At 36.0% G+C, this 22,409-nt stretch overlaps 1 protein-coding gene across 8 annotated transcripts in view; it reads right to left on the reverse strand.

The window, feature by feature from the left end:
• The window catches only part of RUNDC3B (RUN domain containing 3B), a 297,986-nt gene that overhangs the window by 22,542 nt on the left and 253,035 nt on the right, over positions 1–22,409 (reverse strand). For 5 of the 8 annotated variants that reach the window (XM_021102518.1, XM_021102519.1, XM_021102517.1 and 2 more), the window contains 2 exons: positions 11,692–11,838; positions 3,487–3,599 (listed from right to left, as the gene is read on the reverse strand). In XM_021102518.1, the coding sequence (XP_020958177.1) occupies positions 3,487–3,599; positions 11,692–11,838 (260 nt within the window). The remainder of the gene's footprint in view (positions 1–3,486; positions 3,600–11,691; positions 11,839–22,409) is intronic. The other 3 variants (XM_021102523.1, XM_021102522.1, XM_003357481.4) reach the window with 1 other exon arrangement.

The following is a 22,409-nucleotide window of genomic DNA, read 5'->3' on the forward strand; positions in this document are numbered from 1 at the left end:
ATGTAAATAAATTTAAAAAATAGGAAAATTATTGGCCAATATCTTTGATGAATATAGATGCAAAAATTCGTAACAACATTCTAGCAAATTGAATCTAACAACACATTAAAAAACATCACATACCATGATCAAGTGGGATTCATCCCAAGTTCCCAAGGATGGTTCAAAGTATGCAAATCAATCAATGTAATACACTAAATCAAAAGCAGAAAAGTAAAAAATCACACACTCTCTCAATAGACGCAGAAAAAGCATCCAACAAAAGTTAACATATCCATTCATGATAAAAATGCTTTCCAAAGTGAATATAGAGGGAACATATCTCAACATAATCAAAGTCATTTATGACAAACCCACAGCCAGTATAATAATGGAGAAAAGCTGAAAGTCATCCTCCTAAAATCTGGAACAAGATAAAGATGTCCACTCTTGCCATTTCTATACAACACTGTATTGGAAGTCCTAGCCACAGCAATCATACAAGAAAAATAAATAAAAGGTATCCAAATTGGAAGATGTAAATTGTTACTCTATGCAGATGGCATGATACTATATATAGAAAACCCTAAGGACTCCACAGAAAACTACTCAATCAGATAAATGAATTTGGCAAAATAGCCAGATACAAGATTAACAGTCAGAAATTGATTGCATTTCTGTATACTAACAATGAAATATTGGAAAAGGAATGTAAAAAAAAAATAATGTTTTTAAAATTGCACCAAGAAAAGCTAAAATACCTAGAAATAAATCTGACCAAGGAGGTAAAAGATTTATATACTAAGAATTACAAAACCTTAATAAAGGAAATTAAAGAGGATTCAAAGAAATAGAAAGATATCCCACGCTCTTGGATTGGAAAAATTAATACCGCAAAAATGACCATACTACACAAAGCAATTTCCAGATTTAGCCATGACATTTTTCACAGAACTAGAAAAATCCAGAAATTTATATGGAACCAATAAAGACCCAGAAATGCCAAAATAATCCTGAGGGGGGAAAAAAAATCAAAGCAGTGGGCCTAACTGTCCCAGACTTCAGACAATATTACAAAGCTTCAGTAATCAAGACAATGTGGAACTGGAACAAAAACAGACAGACACACCAAAAGAACAGACTAGAGAGCCCAGAAATAAACCCAGACACCTTACAGTCAATTAATCTTTGACAAAGGAGGCAAGACTATATAATGAGAAAGTAAGAATCTCTTCAGTGAGTGGTTCTGGAAAAACTGGACAGCTGCATGTAAATAAATGTAAATCAAACTAGAACACACCCTCACACCATGCACAAGAGTAAACTCAAAATGGCTTAAAGACTCTTAAGACATGTCACCATAAAACTCCTAGAAGAAAATACAGGCAAAATGTTCTCTGACATCAATTATACAAATCCTTTCTTAGGTCAGTCTCCCAAGACAACAGAAATAAGAACAAAAATAAACAAATGGCAGAATTCCCATCATGGTGCAGCAGAAATGAATCTGACTAGGAACCATGAATTTGCAGGTTCGATCCCCAGCCTTGATCAGCAGGTTAAGGATCCAGCGTTGGTGTGAGCTGTGGTGTAGGTCATAGACACTGCTGGGAGCTGGTGTTGCTGTGGCTGTGGCATAGGCCAGAGGCTACAGTTCTGATTAGACCCCAAGCCTGGGAACCTCCATAAGATGTGGGTGCGGCCCTAAAAAGACAAAAAGACAAAAAAAAAAAAAAAAAAAAAGCAACTAATTAAACTAACAAGCTTTTGCCCAGCAAAGTAAACCATAAAAAAACACAAAAACCTGAAAAGACAACCTAACAAGGGCTTACTCTCTACAACATACAAACAACTCATACAAAAAGAAAAAAACAAACAATAAAATCAAAAACTTAGAAGACCTAAATAGACATTTTTCCAAAGAAGACATACAGATGGCCAACAGGCACATGAAAAGATGGTCAGCAACACTAATTATTAAAGAAATGCAAATCAAAACTACAATGAGGTGCCACTTCATACTGGTCAGAATGGCCATCATTAATAAGTCTACAAATAACAAATGCTGAGGAGGGTATAGAGAAAAGGGAACACTCCTACACTGCTGGTGGGAATGTAAACTGGTACAGCCACCATGCAAAACAATGTGGCGGTTCCTCAGAAAACTAAAAATAGAATTACCATATAATCTAGGGATCCCACTCATGGTAACATATCCAAACAAAACTATAATTCAAAAAAGATACATACACACCTATGTTCACTGCAGCACTATTCACAACAGTCAAGACATGGAAACAACCTAAATGTTCACTGACAAAGGGATGGATAAGAAGATGTGGTACATATATACAATGAAATACTACTTGGCCATAAAAACAAATGAAATGATGCTATTTGTAGCAACATGGATGGACCTAGAGATTATCACAGTTAATGAATTAACTCAGAAAGACTGATACTATATGATATCATTTATATGTTGAATCTAAAATATGGCACAAATGAACCTATCTATAAAACAGAAACAGACTCACAGACATAGAGAAAAGACCTGTGGTTGCCAAAGGGAAGAAGGGGAGGGAGAGGGATGAACTGGGAGTTTGGGGTTAGTTGATGCAAATTATTACATTTAGAAAGGAAAAACAATAAGATCCCATTGTACAGCACAGGGAACTATATCTAATCCCCTGAGATGGACCATGATGGAAAATATTAAAAAGAATGTGTGTGTGGATAATTGAGTCACTCTGCTGTACAGCATAAATTGGCAAAACTGTAAATCAACTAAACTTTAATTTTTAAAAAAATGTGAGAAGCAGATCATACAAACACCACCTGTCCAATTCAAAGCGCTAGAGTGCACAGATCTAGCCTATACTGGTGGGTAGAAAAAAACTTCGAGCCAACTATGCTAATGAAGCTTAAAAATGAATAGGTTGAGTCTCGGAAACTGAAATATGATCATATAATTGAAGGTAGCCTGAAACATCACAAAACTGGACCAAGATGTTGCTCAGGAAGATGCAACCTAATGGAAAGAGGGGTCCTTAGAATATAGCTGAAAGCAGTAACAGGAAAAAAGAAAACTTTGATGTTTATTCTCCAAGTGATTGAAGAATGAGGAAGTGATCAGTTGGATCAAAAGCTGCTGAGAAGTTTAATAGGATAAAAGTAGGGGACAACATCAGCAGTATGGCAGTGGCTGATCCCTTGATAAGTCATTTTAGCAAGTGGTAGAGACACAAAAGCCAAATTGGAGTGGGTGAAAAAAAAAAAGCACAGTAAGTGAGGAAATAAAGGTAACAATTACAGAATATCTTTCAAGCAGGTTAACTATAAACATGTAAGAAGAAAACAAGAACAGACAATTTTTAATCATAATGGCAGCTTAATTCCTAGCATGCTTCACAGAAATTTCACTATTTTTCTTTAGCAATTCTCTGCAACCAATGTATATATAATGGAGGAAAACTTGAAAAGTAATTTTCAAGATTTTTTTTTTACCTTCACTTAATGTGTCTTGTTTTCCATCTCCTTCCTGTGACTGTCCTGGATCTAGTGAGGACTGAGAAAGGCTAACTTCAGCTGATAACTGGTCAAGACTTTGACAACTTTTTCTGTAAAACAAGAGTGAAATACCACTTTAATTTCTTCTCACAAAAAAAGAATTCCTAGAGATATTCTTTAATGCTTTTCTTCAATGTACTGAATTTCTGGTTAATTTTTCCTCAATTTCCCCCCCAAAGTTGGTCTTTATCTTGGTGGCAGTAGGATCTCTATTATACTTTTCCCTCCACCCTCTTTAGAGGTCTGTTTAATCCACTAAAAAAAGAAAAAGAGAAACTGTGTGTCAAACAAATTTGGTTCCTTACATCTACTTTTGATGATCAAATTAGTTAAGAAATAGGGATTCTGGTCATTATCAATTATCAAAGGTGTGGAAAATCTTCTATCACTCAATGCAGAAATAAAACTGACATAACTTAGTGATGATCTAGTGTTTCCTAAGCACAACACCTTGCTAATGTTATAGATTGTTATTATATAACAATAATAACAAATAATTGTTATCAATTCCTATAACTTAGATGCTTAGAAAATGTTGGGTAGTGAAATACCTGTTTTTGCTAATACATCATCAAGATAATTAACCTCCTTCTAGGACCTATTTTTAAGTGTGAACACATTTTCTATTAAACAAATTCACTAGAAATAAATTAGAATAGAGGAAAAATTCAGTTATAAATGAAAAGTTAGTGAATGTTTATATTTAAATGTTAATATATTTGTATAAATGTTTAAACCTCGCTCATATTTGTTTTGTCAGAATAAAGCTAACTCGAGAGATATAGGAGTTCCTGCCATGGCTCAGTGGTTAATAAACCCGACTAGTATCCATGAGGAAGTGGGTTCAATCCCTCGCCTCGTTCAGTGGGTTAAACATCCGGCATTGCTGTGAGCTGTGGTATAGGTCACAGATGTGGCTTGGATACAGCATGGCTGTGGCTATGGTGTAGCCCGGCAGCTACAGCTCTGACTTGACTCTCAGCCTGGGAACCTCCGTATGCCTCAGAGGCAACCCTAAATAAACAAAAGGACAAAAAAAAAAAAAAAAAAAAAAAAAAGGAAAAGAAAAGAAAAAAAAGAAAAAGAAAAAAAAAGAGATATATACAGCTTTGGTGTTGACATTTCGAGTACATGAACAAAACTCATTATTATTTCTAAATATAAATAATCCAGAAAAAGGAGTATGTTGTTCAGGTTCAACATCTATTTCCCAAAGTAGCCAAACCCTACTACTAGAAATGTTATATAGTCTATGATAATGTTATAGGAAAACATATATAATTTAAACGATTTCTTACATAGCTATTCTCTATTCACATACTTGAGTAGACTTATAAATTTATCAACAGTGTGTATAAGAAGTATGAGAAGGATATATACAATAGGTATCTATTTGTTTTTTCCTCTTAGAAATGAGGTAGAAGAATGAGGTGATGGAGTAACTTTCCCAGAATATAATGCAAGCAGCATTCTCACTTTATAACATAATGCCTTTTCAAATGTTCTAAGTATAAAAGTTCTTAATTATAATTTTAAGTAGCAGGAAAATCTATTGTAGGCTACTTCTCAAAATTTTAATAGATAACACATATGTAAGCTATACAACAAGTAACCAAAAATGATACCCAATGTTTATATAGCACTCACCAATAAATGCTAGGCACTGTTCTACATATATTATATATGTTAACTTATTTAATCCTCAAAACTATCCTAATAGGTTGGAATTACTATTATACATAGTTTATGGCAGGGGATACTGGGCACAAAAAGATTAGATTTGAACATGGTAGTAAGGCTCTAATTCTATCCCCTTAACTACTACACTATCTCCCCTCCATTGTAAGAAGAAAAGATCTCGCTTCTAATTTATTAGAAATCTTTCTTAAAGAACAGTTTTATTCGCTAAGGTAAACTATGAAAACTATACTGCATTTAATCAAATCACTGAAACTTTCATTTGATTTCCATTAAAATCTTGTTTCTTTAGCTAAGGCAGAAAGCAGGAACATAGGATTTTTTTGTGTGTGCTTTTTTTTTAGGTCCGCACTTGGCCCTATGGCATATCGAAGTTCTCAGGCCCTATAGGGGTCAGGAACAGAGAAATTTAATAAAGCAAGTTATAAATAAGTTTCTTTTCCAAATTATTTTTCTCTGCCTAATAGGTAGAAGGCTTGCTTTTTAAAAATTATTTATTTATTTACTTTTTATTTCCTGGCCATACCTCTGACATATGGAAGTTCTGGGGCCAGGTGTTGAATCCAAGCTGCTGCTGCGGCAACACTGGATCTTTAACCCATTATGCCAGGCACTGAACCTGTGCCTCAGCAGCAACCCAAGCCACTGCAGAGACAAGACCAGACCCTAACCCACTGCACCTCAGCAGGAACTCACAGAAGGCTTGCTTTTTAAAATGAATGGCTTAAGATGAGTTTCTAACACTGATATTTCACTTTAGGAAGCTTGTTAATTAATATCATTAAATTTAAAAATTATTCATAGAAATATTTACAAACAGCAAAATACCCAGAAGCATAAAAGACTTAGAATTCATTTGACTTTTGTGAATAAGGACTGGAGCTTGATAGCACAAATTTACACTCTCAAGGACTGTCACCCACCAACAAAGAAAAGCCTATGAAAGCATCCTATGATAATGGCAACACAAAATGAGCTTTCTGTGTGACCTACTGAAGTTCTTTTCAGAATATCATACTTCTACATCCAATGTGATCTGGAGACCATTGTGCCCCTTAATGAACAATCCTAAGTTTATAGGCTTTATTTACTTAACTAAGTATCAATGAATATAAAAATAGGGGAATTCCCTTGTGGTGCAGTCAGTTAAGGTTCTGGCATTGTCACTGCAGCAGCTTGGGTCACTGCTGTGGCATGGGTTCAATCCCTGGCCAGGGAACTTTCACATGCTGTGAGCATAGCCAAAAAAAAGAAGGAACTTGGTAGACAATGATGTTCTGAAGCAGTAATAAACATTCCAAGCCAAAATTAAGTCCTCATTCATAAGATGTTAGGAATGGTACCATACAGTATCTTCCTTGCATGAAAGTGACTACTTCCCACCATCTGGGAGGAATCTAGTTCAGCTGCTTTCAGTAATGACAAAGAATGGCTTTGTTTTCCACATTCTTACCTGATTTCCAATGCACCCGGCAGCTCCAACTGACAAACATTTTATTGTCATGGAGTAAACTGTCTATGGGAGTTCTCCTTTTAAAAGGTCATCACGAAGTCCTATCTTAGAATTCTAGACTCATTGAAATCACACTGTAAGATTTAAGTATCACACACCAGACACATCAAACCAAATTAAATGTCTATTCCTATTTCTCAGACTACAATTTTTTAAACGGCAAGAGCTGAATCAAAATGAATACCCAAAATGGAAAGAGTCATGCATTATGACTATATAAAAGATTACAGTTTAATCTATCATTACATTATTAAATATCATTTAAATTAAATTTGTAGGAATTCTCATATGTTGTGAGCTTTGGGGGCATAACAAAAAGCCACTGAATTCAGTGTCTTACTATTTAAACATTTTAGAACTACTCAAATACAAACTTCTACACATAAAACTGGGTAACAAATAAAGGCAAAATTAAAAGAAAATTGAGCAACAGGCCTGAATTCAATTATTACAAAATTTTTCTACAACTTACACTTTCTATCAGTGCAGACACAATTATATAAATAATCCACATTATTTATTTGCCATTAGATGTACTGAGGTCCATAATAATTCACATTATCTGGCATTCACTGGGCAAGAGAGAGTGTGATGCACAGAAGGAGACATTATCCACATGTGGAAAATAAAATAAATATATGCTCACTGTACACACAGAGGCACACGGAAACAGATACACCAATCTTTCTATTCTTGGTTTGAGTTTCATAGAAGTATGTTTAAGGAGCAAAATAAGCATTTGGTATAGCAGAAAATCTATAAACTCTTGCTTTTCTTTTTTTGTTTAGGGCTGCATATGAGGCATATGGAAGTTCCCAGGCTAGGGGTCAAGTTGGAACTGCAGCTGCTGGCCTACACCACAGCCATAGCCACACCAGATCCGAGCCACATCTGTGACCTATACTGCAGCTCACAGCAACACCAGATCCTTAACCCACTGAGCAGGGCCAGGGATCAAACCCGTATCCTCATGACTGCTAGTTGGGTTCATTACCACTGAGCCACAACAAGAATTCCTATAAACTCTTAATTTACTAAAATTAATAGAAAGACTCAAGGGAGCTTGAAAGGGGATATATGTGACTCAGGTCAATGTAAAACTTATAATCTGTTCTTCCAGCCTCAGTGCTTTAGGAGTCCTACTCTAAAAAGAGTGCAAGGACACATATGGGAAGGAATACCTCTAATATACCTGAAGTAATTATATCTAATGCATCAGAAGTCATTAAGAATTAGCCTAAACAGTAGATCATGAGGGGCATATAAAAACTCATAATTCTTAATAATTTTGTAAATAACAGCCAAATTGGGAAACAGTGATAAATTCAGAAGAATAGAAAAGCCTAAGTAGAAAATATAGATATGGTGACAATAAATCTGTTTTGGGGGAATGGGAATGAGTGAGTTAGCAATAATCTAACAAAGTCATATAACAGATAATCTAAGAAGATTATAGAACAAATATCTAACAAGCTCATGTGACCCAGAATTTGCATATAAAGATATACATTAAAACAGAACTTACTGAGGAAGTTCCTGCGTGGTGCAGCAGGTTAAGGATCCAGCGTTGCTGCAACTACAGCACAGGTTGCAACTGTGGTGCGGATTTGATCACTGGCCCAGGAACTTCACATGCCCCAAGTATAGCCAAACAAACAAACAAACCCAACAACCACAAAACAAAAACAGAACTTAACAGAAATAAAAAAGAATCAATTGCTCTATATGTATGTTAGGGAGTGTGCTCTCTCTATATATTTATTGTAGAGCTTCTACAGAGAGCTTTAAAAAATTTTTAATATTCCTAAATTTGAAATAAAAGAAGAGATATAATAAAATGAAGCATAACTAAACATTTGGCATAAATAATCAAGAAATGAACTGGAAATATTTTTAAAATTTTATAAACAGTATAGTAAGTGGAAATAAATTTAAGAGCTATTGTGAAAGGGGTCCTTCCATGACCAGATGACTATAGCCAGGTTATCCAATGGCTCTTTTTAAGAAGTGTCACCAAATCCATGAAATCCATTAAATCAATCAGCAAACTCTGTTTCTTCTCAAAGCCAATCACATGAATAAATTTTCAAAGCCCCCAGAGACTTAACTATAGACGTCCCATCCTATACCCTTAGCAGAAAATTATAATCACTCATTATGGATCAGTTTCTTTCTTCATGTTATCAAGAGAGCTAATGTTCCTTATTAAGAGGTTTTGGTTTTCCCTGCTTCCTCCATAAATGTTTGTTGGACTTATTTAAGATACTGATCAAATGAAAAGGAATCAGTGATTGAGTCAGTTCAAAAGCTTTGGCTTATATCATAAATTTGAGGAGAGCAAAAAATGAATCCTGATGAAAAGATACAATTTGTTTCAAACATGACTTACACAGAGCCACCCTTCTGAAAGTGAAAATCTCTATTTTTACATGAAAATTTTGGTATTATTTATTTTGAACAACTGTGGATTTGCATTTTAATTTTATATAAGGTTTTATAAGCTAAGAAAACAGAGCTTGGGATGTTGGGTGAGTGAATATTCTCTAAACATGAAAGATACGAAGTTATATGAGTGTATAAACAAAAAAGATTATGTAAACTATAAATAAATAAAGATTTACCATGAAGTGATTAGGTGCCAGGCGATTTATTACATCTTACAACTCAGTTTAAATAGGCATTACCCCCAGTTTTACATGCGCACAAACAAAAGGTAAGAAGAAGTGGTGCTCAGTGTTACACAGCAAGGAAGCAGGGATATCAGTACTACCCCTGAGCTACACACTTTTTGTTCTGGGATATCAGTTTCTCAATTGGACCATAGAAAAAGCAATACCAGTATCTGAGGTCAGGCTAGATTAAAGGATGATGCCAGGAAGGAAAGTGTCCCTCTTCTTAATAGAGTAACTAAGTCAAGATATATAAAATCTGCATCCATGCTAAACAGACAAACAGGCAGTTTCACTGCATTCTTTTCTGAGACTGTAATTTCTTTTGTTGCTACTATAATACTTTATAAAAACCAGTCACTATTACTACATGCCAATGTAAACTAAAAATCAGTATTCCACTTAGATGTCCTCATTCATTCCTCAATAGGCAGGCAGTGGTACCTACATGGCTTTTGGTTAAAATATTTTTTCCCTCCCCCCCATCTAAAGTGACAGTATAGATATTGCAATAAAAAGGCACAGTTATTAGTCTTTCAACTTGCCAGGACATAATATTATAATATTTTTGCAGGAATATTTCATACCAAATATCGCTATAAATTCAGGTTTTCAATTATAAATTAGAAATACAAATAAACTAATATTCTTCCATTCATTAAATATGTCACAAAAAGATAAAATTATATACTAGCATAATAACATATATTCCAGTTATTTATAACTTTCATAAAGGTAAAGAGGAACTAGATTTGAATCCATGAAAGACTGAGTTAACATCTTGAATCATACTAAGTGTGGTGTAGTAGATGCTGAAGAAATGCTATACTGATTTATTCCATAAATAATCAGCTCATTTCCCCCTACTTATCTCTAACAGTCGTGAAACAAAAACATTAACGCCTATAGCATTTTTTTAACAGTAAAAGGTAAAATTTATTTCGACTTCTACCTTTAACAAATGAAAAAAAATCAGAGTAAAGCAGGTGAAAATTATGCCTGTGCTGAACATTCCTTATAGATGTCTAGATACTAATTACCTAGTGAAAGCTGCCCTAAGAAGGACAGAAAGAAGTGTGAGGCTCTACCAGTGAAATTTAGAACAAGGGCGTTAAAAGCAGACAAAAAACAAAAAGAAAGAAAGGAGGAAAGAGAGAAGAGAGGAAAGAAGAGAGGGAGAGGAAGTAGGGAAAAGGGAAGAAAGAGAAGGAAAGGAAGAGAGAGAGAGAGAGAGAACAGTAAAGGATGGAGGAAGCAGGGAAAATAATCAAAAAACTAGCTGAAGACTGGGAGGAAAATACATTGAAAAAAATTACCAAGATGGGAAAGTGGCTAAAAGCTAAAAGAAGGTAATACAATTTAAAAGTTCCAAAATGGAGATTAACTAAAGAAAAAGTGTCTAAGATTTTGCAGCTCTCTCAACATTAGGAAACTATGACTAAATGAAACAGTCCTGAATACTGGGACAAAGAATAAGAAAAGGACCTTGCAGCCTATAGGTAGAAAGATTATATCTTCACTATCCCTCCAAAATTAGATTTAATGAAAATGAAAACAAGTATATTTCAGACCCACCAAAAACAAGTACATTTCTATGCTTTCACAAGATGGAATTTTGCATTTTCTAACAAGCATGAAAATTAGTCCAAAGTCCAATACAAACACCAAAGCTAGAATTCAAAAACAGATGGCTCGGAGTTCCCGTCATGGCTCAGTGGTTAACGAATCTGACTAGCAACCATGAGAATGCAGGTTTGATCCCTGGCCTTACTCAGGATCCAGCGTAGCCTTGAGCTGTGGTGTTGGTTGCAGACATGGCTCGGATCCCGAGTTGCTGTGGCTGTGGTGTAGGCCAGACACTGTAGCTCCAATTGGACCCCTAGCCTGGGAACCTCCACATGCCGTGGGTGGGGCCCTAAAAAGCAAAAAAAAAAAAAAAAAAAAAAAACAACAACAACAACAAAAAAAAGATGGCTCATTAAATATAAGCCTACAGACTTAACTGAAGGACTGGCTCAATATTAACTGGAGGAGAAATAGGTGTCTGGCATAATATCACATAAAGATTTCTCAATTGTTTTTAACTTCTTCAGGGTGCCTTGGCTTCAACACATTACCACATTCACTGCCTTCATCTAACCTTACCAAGCCAAAATAGTTTTAAGTCCTACTTTTACTCTAAGCTAATAATAATAATAATAATAATATGTTTTGGTACAACTAAGTTTGTAATTAGTTGGGAAAAAAAAGTATTACACTTACTCATACCACTGTTTATTGTGTTTTCGGTAAAGCAACGTATCCAAGGCAACAGCATTGACATCCAGAGCTCCTGGGGAAGGCCACTGGTTGGTGAGGTGGGTAGTTAACTCTTGTCTTGATCTTAAATCATTATTCTTTAGCACAGTCCTGTGAATATTAAAATGGTGAGTGCTTTTGTCTTCACTGTTCTGCAATGGCAGAGGAACCTAATGGTATCAATTTAGGCCCCCAAATTCACCTTTTAAAGTGGTATGTTAACAAACTGTGAACAGAACTACAGGAAGTTGGGGTGATAACTGCTTCATCTCTTGTAGTATGTTTTTATTCTTCCTTTACTGGGTATAGCAAATCACTACTAGTGAAATTCAAACTTCCTAGCTTTCCCCAGAGATACTGCTAAAGGACTTAGGTGCTCAAGCTGTATTTTACATCTTAACTAAGAAACAATGGTGATATCTTAGAGGTACCGGTGATCAGATCTCAGTAAAGATGTGAAAGAAAAGATTCCATGTGTATGATTCTCTATTTCAAAATTCAACATCTACTAAAGCTATTTAACTCAGCAAACAAAAACAATTAAAATGAATAAAAATAAAATACAGAAAGATATAAAATTAAAAAAATCCATGAGATTCCTATAATTGTTTTTAGTAGAAATGACTGCTAATACACCTTTATGGAAATAATTACATTAATGACATGGACTGAACAATATAATGACATGGACTGAAATATTTCAAGTACAGAATGAAGCCATTATAACAACTCCTAGTTTACTTTTCATTTTGGTAGAGCTGTTACTATCAATAACAACTTACAAAAGAACTAGCTTTCTGCCAAGATTTCAGCTTCACAAACCAACTGACCACTGTCACAAGTTAACTCAACATTTAAACCGGTAGTTTATTTAGAAGCATAATTGTTTGCAAAGTTCTTATTCTACCTCTAAAAAGCCTTAAAATACCACCTAAGCAACCTGAATTCTTAAATAGGAGTCCATGACTTTAGCGTTCTGACTTTCAGAGACCACAGTCCTATTTTGGATGGCAGAGAGTCAGTGGTGTGCTAGCCAGATAATCCTGCATTAGACAATAGCACCCTGCACAACATCTCTGGCTATTAACCATGATTCTGATGGAATAATCCCACTTATACATCTCTAGCAAGCTACATATATTTATGATTTTATAGGATATCTGTGGGTATTTAAAAATATTTGCTCCACTGTGTCCATCAAGAAACATTTTCTGATGTAAATACTAGAGCCTCTTTCAGAATGGACTACTAGAGGTGAAGGAAGGAGAAGTCAGAGAGAATGTGTCCCATTAAGATATTCCTTTAGGCCAGGTCCAAAGATTTCATTTCACTAGAAAAGGAATGAAAGGAATTCCCTGGTGGCTCAGTGGGTTAAGGATCTGGTGTTGTCACTGCTGTAGCTTGGGTCACTATTGTGGCAAGGCTTTGCTCCCTCGCCCTGGAGCTTCTGCATACCATTATTTGGGGGTTTCTTACTAGATTTTTCTTTTACATATTTCCTCTGTAGGGTCTCCAGTGAATGTCACTGGAGAACTCAATTCCAATGTCATAACTGGCCTACAGGAAATATTCAGAGCAGAATATAAGAAAGGCAAATGTGCATCTGAGGAAACCACCTGGATAGAACTCAGTTAAAAATAAGTAATGGAACATTCTCCAATTTAGAATGTATTTTTTTCTGGAAAATGAAAACTTTTACACCATATAAAAAGGAACTGAAGTTTCACTAAAGTTTTTACACACAGTTTGTCCATGGAGGATTTTTGCCCTGTGATGAATTAAGGTACTGTCTTCAGGTCTTTGTGCTTAGAAGGCCTAATATTGTTTTCTATGGGGAGCTGCCTGGTCTTATGAAACCGGAGATAAGAGAATTCAACCTACGAAATAGGCCTAGTTTTAATTCATGCATCTGTTTTACACCATTTTTGAAGAATATGGACTCAGTATATCCCAGCCCAGTTAGTATGAAAAGGAAAGCTTTGTGGAGGATCCTATGTAAGGAAGGCCCTTTCTATCACCACTCTAGTACACTAGGGCCCAGACAAGTGAATTAAATTAGGTTGAAAATCATCCCTGAATTTTGTATCTTGGCTAGAGTCCATTTAGAGTAATAAATAAACAAAGCCATTTATTCACTCTAGCATTGAAGTCCTGACCAAAATGTAGCAAAAAGACAATTTTTTTTTGGCTGTCCAGCGGGAATCCCTGTGCTTCCAATATGCCGCTGATCCCACTGTACCACAGAGGGAACTCCCCAAAAGACGTTCTTGATATTCCTACTCTACCATCCTCAGCCTACCTCTTTCCAGGACTACTTTTCCAGTCTTATGCATCCCATGTGTTACTGATACCTATCTAATGAATTCCATTTGTGCTTAGGAGTTGGTTGTGGTTGCTTGGAATCAACAAATCTTACATTTACCTTAGAACAAGCAAAATATACCTAGTTAAGTTCAAGACTTACTCAGTGGTGATGCCGGCACCTCATACATCTAAGAGAAAAGTTACATTCCTTATGCTTCTTTTAGAAATGACTAGTTTAAAACTGAATAGCCTTGTCCTTCCTCTTGGCTTAATTACACTCTAAACACAATCACCTATGAACTACAGATTAGGCACCCAGAGCACAGTTGCTTGTGGGTCACAGATTATGAGTACATAGTGTTTTTTTGGAGAGTCTTTCCTAGACTGCCCTAATCTCTGATAAATATGTCCTTTTTGCAAGTATTTTTATTTTAGGAAAATTCAAGATATGATAACTCAGAAGACCACCAAGATCACACTGAGATCTTGACACTGACTTCAATGATCAAAGATTCCCCCCAAAAGAAAAATGCATATTTGCCCTCAACCCTGATTCTTATCCAGAACCCTGTGTTTCTCCTTTTTATTATAAAATTCCCCACAATTCTTCCCAAAGGAAGGCACAGTCTAAGGCATTAGCCTGCTGTGGCTTCCTTTGCCTGGCAAAGCAATAAAAGCTATTATTTTCTCCTTCACACAAAACTGTCTCCATGTTTCTATTTGGCACTGGTAGACAGAGGCTGAGTTTCAGCAACAGTGGCAATCCAACTGATGCTAATATGAGGAATGAGGATATTTTTCCTCATTTGGCCAGAGGTGTTTATAAATTTTGGAGATTAATCCCTTGTGAATTGATTCATTTGCAAAGATTTTCTCCCATTCTGTGGGTTGTCTTTTCATTTTGTTTAGGGTTTCCTTTGCTGTGCAGAAACTTTTAAGTTTAATTAGGTCCCATTTATTTATTTATTTTTGTTTTTACTGTCATTACTCTAAGAGGTGGATCTGAGAAGATGATGCTGTCGTTTATGTCAGAGAGTGTTTGGCCTATGTTTTCCTCTGAGAGTTTTATAGTGTCTGGTCTTATATCTAGGTCTTTAATCCATTTTGAGTTTATTTCTGTGTATGGTGTTAGGAGTGTTCCACTTCCATTCTTTTACAATGTGGCTGTCCAGTTTTCCCAGCACCACTTATTGAACAAGCTGTCTTTTCTCCATTGTATATTCTTGCCTCCTTTGTCATAGATTAGTTGGCTGTAGGTGCATAGGTTTAATTCTGGGCTTTCTATCCTGTTCCACTGATCTATATGTCTGTCTCTGTGCCAGTACCATATGGTTTTGATGATTGTTGCTTTGTAGTGTAGTTGAAGTCCAGGAGCCTGATTCCTCCAGCTCCATTTTTCTTTTTCAGGATGTCTTTGGCTATTCTGGGTCTTTTGTACTTCCAAACAAACTTTAAAATATTTTGTTCGAGTTCTGTGAAAATGTCCTTGGTAATTTGATAGGAATTGCATTGAATCTGTATATTGCCTTGGGTAGTATAGTCATTTTGATAATATTGACTCTTCCAATCCAAGAGCATGGTATGTCTTTCTATCTATTTGTGTCATCTTTGATTTCTTTTATCAGTGTCTTATAGTTTTCAGAATACAGGTCTTTTGACTCTTTAGGTAGGTTTACTCTTAGGTATTTTATTCTTTTGAATGCCATGGTAAATGGGATTGCTTCCCTAATTTCTCTTTCTGATCTTTCATTGTTAGTGTATAGAAATTCTGTCAATTTCTGTGTATTAATTTTGTATCCTGCGACTTTGCCAAATTCATGAATGAGCTCTAACCGTTTTCTGGTAGAGTCTTTAGGATTTTCTAGATACAGTATCATGTCATCTGCAAATAGCGATAGTTTTACTTCTTCCTTTCCAACGTGGATTCCTTTTACCTCTTTTACTTCTCTGATTGCTGTGGCTAGGACTTCCGAAACTATGTTGAAGAATAGTGCTGAGAGAAGACATCCTTGTCTTGTTTCTGATCTCAGAGGGAATTCTTTCTGCTTTTCACCATTGAGAATGATGTTAGCTGTGGGTTCATCATATATGGCCTTTGTTATGTTGAGGTAGGTTCTCGCTATGCCCAGATTCTGAAGGTTTTTTTTAATCAGAAATGGGTGTTGGATTTTGTCAAAGGCTTTTTCTGAGTCTATTGAGAGGATCATATGGTTTTGATTCTTCAGTTTGTTAATGTGGTGTATCACACTGACGGATTTGTGGATATTGAAGAACCCTTGCATCCCTGGGATAAATCTCACTTGATCATGATGTACAATCCTTTGAATGTACTGTTGGATGCAGTTTGCTAGTATTTTGTTGAGGATTTTTGCATTGATGTTCATCAGTGAAATTGGCCTGTCGTTTTCTTTTTTTGTGGTATCTTTGTCTGGTTTTGGTATCAGGGCGATGATGGCCTCATAGAATGAGTTTGGGAGTATCCCTTCCTCTGCAATTTTTTGAAATAGTTTCAGAAGGATAAGTATTAGCTCTTCTCTAAATGTTTGATAGAATTCGCCTGTGAAGCCATCTGGTCCTGGACTTTTGTTTGTTGGAAGTATTTTAATCACAGTTTCAGTTTCAGTTCTTGTGATTGGTCCGTTCATCTTTTCTGTTTCATCTTGGTTTAGTCTTGGAAGATTGTACTTTTCTAAGAATTTGTCCATTTCTTCTAGGTTTTCCGTTTTACTGGCGTATAGTTGCATATAGTAGTCTCTTATGATCCTTTGTATTTCTGTGATGTCTGTTGTTGCTTCTCCTTTTTCATTTCTAATTTTATTGATTTGAGTCCTTTCTCTTTTTTGCTTGATAAGTCTGGCTAAGGGATTATCAATTTTGTTGATCTTTTCAAAGAATCAGCTTTTCGTTTCATTGAACTTTTCTATCGTTTTCTTTGTTTCTATTTCATTGATTTCTGCTCTGATCGTTATGATTTCTTTCCTTCTTACTAACTTTGGGTCTTGTCTGTTCTTCTCTCTCTAGCTGCTTTAGATGTAAAGTTAGCTTGTTTATTTGAAGTTTTTCTTGTTTCCTGAGATGGGCTTGTATTGCTATAAACTTTCCTCTTAGAATGGCTTTTGCTGCATCCCATAGGTTTTAGAGTGTTGTATCTTTATTGTCATTTGCTTCTAGGTATTTTTAAATTTCCTCTTTGATTTCTTCAGTGATCCATTGGTTGTTTAGTAGCATGTTGTTTAGTCTTCACGTGTTTGTGTTTTTTGCAATTTTTTTCTTGTTGTTGATTTCCAGTCATAGAGTGTTGTGGTCAGAAAAGATACTTGATATGATTTCAATTTTCTTAAAGTTACTGAGGCTGGATTTGTAGCCCAGGATATGATCCATCTTAGAGAATATTCCATGTGCACTTGAGAAGAATGTGTATTCTGTTGCTCTTGGATGGAATGTCCTATAAATATCTATTAAGTCCATCTGGTTTAATGCTTCATTCCGGGCCTCTGTTTCCTTATTGATTTTCTGTCTGATCTGTCCACTGCTGTAAGTGGGGTGTTACAGTCCCCCACTATTATTGTGTTATTGTCAATTTGTCCTTTTAAGGTTGTTAGCAGTTGCCTTGGATTTCCTTCTTTCTTAAAGGCTGAATTACAGTCCACCGTGTGCATGCAGGATCTTTATATATATCACATTCTCTTTATCCATTTATCTGTGACACATGGACACTAAAGCTACCTCTACCTCTCAGCTATTGTGGATAATGCCGAAATTAACATGAGAATGAAGTTATCTCTTCAAGATCTTGAAACTAAGCAGGACCCTGAGGGGTCCTCCTATGTACCAAAGGTTTTCTGTGTCCAGTCCCACTCCCCTACCCTTTCTTATTTGTAGAAAAAGGCTTTAGTTTCCTAGGCCTTCCCTGAGTTCCAAAGAGAAGATTCAAGTGGTTATTAATTAGGGAAGTCAGGAAATGTAGAAACAAAGGAAAACCAGTTAAGAAATGATAGCTCAGTGTCTCAGTTCCTCTTCAGGGGATATACATAACCATCTGACATATATCTTTGAGTTGTTCTGCGGGAACTAAGACCCCCACCCAGGTGGAGGAAAGTAACTACATTCAGAGCACAAGCATACAGACCATAGACTGGCTGGAACCAGAAGACTGATGACCAAGATTCCTGAAACACCAAGCAGTTATCTCTCACCACTAATCAATCAGAAGAAAGTCATGCCCTCTGCAACTGTCATCCCAAAGATCATCCCAAAGTTCCAAGACTGACTGTGGATACCTGAATTTATTTCTGAGCTATTTTGTTTCAGTGGTCTATATATCTGTTTTAATTCCAGCACCATGCATTTTAATTACTGTAAATTAACAATACATTTTGAAATTAGGAAATGTGATGATTCGACCTTTCTTTCTTCTCAAATTTCTTTGGCCATTCAGGGACTTTTGTGGTTCCATACGAATATCAGGATTATATCTTCTATTTCTGTGAAAAGTGGCATTGGGACTTTGACGGGAATTGCACTGGGGGAATATGATATTTTGACAATATTAATTCTTCAAATGTACAAACTGGGGAGTTCCCATTGTGGCACATAGGAAACAAATCCAACTAGGAACCATGAGGTTGCAGGTTCGATCCTTGGCTTTGCTCAGTGGGTTAAGGATCCAGCATTGCCATGAGCTATGGTGTAGGTTGCAGATGCAGCTCGGATCTGGCGTGGCTATAGCTGTGGCATAGGCTGGTAGCTCCAATTCAACCCCTAACCTGGGATCTTCCATTTGCCATGGATGCAGCCTTAAAGAGAGAAAAAAAAAAAAAAAAAACTACAGAGGATATCTTTCCATTTATTTATATCTTCAATCTCCTTCACCAACATTTAAATATTTTCAGTGTACAAATATCTCACCTCTTTGGTTAAGTTTATTCCTACGTATTTCATTCTTCTTGTTGCTATTGTAAATAAAATTTTTAAAATTTCCTTTTCAGATTGTTTGTATATAGAAACATGATTTTCATATGCTGATTTTTTATCATGCAACCTTGCTGAATTGAACAGTTTTATGGCTGTCTTTGTTTTATGTATTTAGGTGCCCTGATGTTAGGTGTGCATATATTTATAATTGTTATATATTTCTTTTTTGGGGGGGTGGGAATCAAACCCATGCCATAGCTGCAGTCCAGGCCACAGCAGTGGTGACAACTCCAGGTTACAGCAGGTAGTATATTCCTTTTGAATTGACCTTTTTATCATTATAGAATGACCTTCCTTGTCTCTTAAGAGACAGTTTTAGACAAAGTCTATTTAGTCTGACATTAAGTATAGACATCCTACTTTCTTTTGGTTATTTTTTATATCAAATATTTTCTTTTATCCCTTCAGTCAATGTGTGTCTTTAAACATGAAATGAGTCTTTTGTTGACAGCATAGGGCTAAATCTTGTTTTTAATCCATTCAGTCACTCCATGCCTTTTAATTGGTAAATTTAATCTATTTACATTTAAGGTAACTACTGATGAGTGAAGACTTACTGCTGCCATTTTGTAAATTGTTTTGTCTTTCCTGTGGTTGTTGTGTCTCCCTTCCTTTGTTGCTTTCTTCCTTCATTATTTGATGATTCTTTGTAGTGATTTGTTTTGATTCTTTCCTCTTTAACTTCTGTGTTTCTATTATAGGGTTTGGTTTTTCATTTGTGGTTAGCTTGCATATTGAATAAAACATCATAGTTATAACTTCCTCTTTAAGTTGATAACATCAATTGCATACCAAAACCCTCAAAACTCCTCACCAAACCCCCAAGTAAAGCACTGTATTTATTTATTAGTCAAATGAATTTATCACATCTGTAGTTGTACAATGATCATAACAATCCAGTTTCACAGGATTTCCATCCCACAGCCCAAGCACATCCCCCCACCCCCCAAAACTGTCTCCTCTGGAGACCATAAGTTTTTCAATGTCTGTAAGTCAGCATCTGTTCTGCAAAGTTCAGTCTGTCCTTTTTTTAGATTCCACATGGCAGTGAAAGCATTTGTTGTTGGTGTCCCATTGTATGGCTGACTTCACTTAGCGTGATAATTTCTAGGTCCATCCATGTTGCTAAAAATGCTGGTATTTCATTCTTTTTAATTGGCTGAGTAATACTCCATTGTTTATATGTACCACATCTTCTTGATCCACTCCTCTGTTGATGGACATTTAGATTGTTTCCATGTCTTGGCTATTGAAAACAGTGCTGCGATGAACATCGGAGTACATGTGTCTTTGCAAGTCATGGTGTTCTCTGGATAGATGCCCAGGAGTGGGATCGCTGGATCAAAACTATTTTTAGTTTTCTGAGGAATCTCCATACTGTTTTCCACAGTGGTTGCACCAATTTACAGTCCCACCAACAGTGTACTAGGGTTCCTTTTTCTCCACACCCTCTCCAGCACTTATTGTTTGTAGACTTTTGGATGATGGCCATTCTGGCTGGTGTAAGGTGGTACCTCACAGTGGTTTTGATTTGCATTTCTCTAGTAATGAGTGATGGTGAACATCTTTTCATATGCTTTTTGGCCATCTGTATGTCTTCTTTGGAGAATTGTCTGTTTAGATCTTCTGCCCATTTTTTGATGGGGTTGTTTGTTTTTTTGGTATGGATCAAGTAAAGCACTTTTAAAGTGTTTTATTATTTTTTCAGTACTCCTGCACAGTTTAAGTTTTAACCCCTCAAACATCAGTTCAATAAAAAATATTTCACTGACAGCATTTTCATGAAAAATGAAAAAACATGTTTACTACTAATATCAAGTAAATGTATTAGTTGGACAATAGAAAATAGACCTAAAATATGTGAAGAGCCCACCATCTAAAAGTAAATGTGATTGCCATTTTTTTTCATAATAAACATCCTCAAAAGAGGGAGTTCAGAAAGTACAACTTAAAACTCTTTTTTTATTTTTACCAGTCCCAATAATTGGCTTCTAGATCCTTAAAAAATCTCTGTCCGACTATTTGTATAAAGTTATTTTACTTGGCAAGTAAAATACATTATCTTTTGAAAGTAAAGTTTGATTTTTTTATATGTAGCTACGTTGAAGTATGTGTCAGTATTAATTTGTCAATTGACTATTTCATGAGTTCTTCGAATATACCCTCAGTTGTCTGACCTGTGTATGTCTTTGATGGCAATACATAAATTCAAATACTGTGGACTTATAAACATAAAGCTCTCTATGAAATATGGAGTCCAGCTCTCCTAAAAATCAGTTTTAAAAAACAGTTTTCAGTTAAGGGAGTTCCTGTTGTGGCTCAGCGGGTTAAGAACCTGACTAGTATCCATGATGATGTGGGTTTGATCCCTGGCCTCACTCAGTGAGTTAAAGGACTGACATAGCCAAAAGCTGCAGTGTAGGTCATGGATATGGCTTAGATCTGGCATTGCTGTGGCTGTGGCTTAGGGTGGCAGCTGCAGCTCCGATTTGACCCCTAGCTTGGGAACCTCCGTATGTTGCATGTGTGGCCTTAAAAAGACAAAAAACAAAATAAAATAAATAGTTTTCAGTTAAGGTACAAGGAGCTGTTTTCTTTTTCAAAGTAAAAACAGCTTAGTATTAATTCCTCCTTGGTATGACAGAAAGATTCAATGAAAACAATTCATTCTATGGAAACGAACTAAAGTCTGAAAAGTTCCTATACCTTCTAAATATATAATTTTCACTATATATAATTTACCACCAACACTATTTTTCCTAGGATTACAATTATTCTTCACATGATTATTATTTTAACTAAGTATGGTAGAATACAACACAATACAGTAAGACTCTGGACCATACACATCAAAGACTTCACAGTGGAAATTTGTCAATGTTTTTTAAAGAAAAAAACAAATTTAAAAGAAATGTGCTGTTAGTTACTGCCCCTCTCTCTCTCTCTCTCTTTTTTTTGCCCTTTCTAGGGCCATATCTGCAGCATATGGAGGTTCCCAGGCTAGGGGTCTAATCGGAGCTGTAGCCACCAGCCTATGCCACAGCCACAGCCACGTGGGATCTGATATGCGTCTGCAACCTACACCACAGCTCATGGCAATGCTGGATCCTTAACCCACTGAGCAAGGCCAGGAATCGAATCCGCAACCTCATCCTTCCTAGTCGGATTTGTTAACCACCGAGCCACAACGGGAACTCCCTCTCTCTCTTTTTTTTAATGGCCGCACCTGTGGCATATGGAAGTTCCCAGGCCAGGGACTGAATCCGATCCCCAGCTGTAGCCTATGATGCAGTTGCTATAATGCAAGCTCCTTTAACCCATTGTGCCAGGCCAGGGATCAAAACTGGGCCTCCACAGTGACCTAAGCCACTGTGGTCAGACTCTCTCCTTTTTTGTTTTTTAAA

This window comes from Sus scrofa, chromosome 9 (assembly GCF_000003025.6).
Source record: "Sus scrofa isolate TJ Tabasco breed Duroc chromosome 9, Sscrofa11.1, whole genome shotgun sequence".
NCBI lineage: Eukaryota > Metazoa > Chordata > Mammalia > Artiodactyla > Suidae > Sus > Sus scrofa.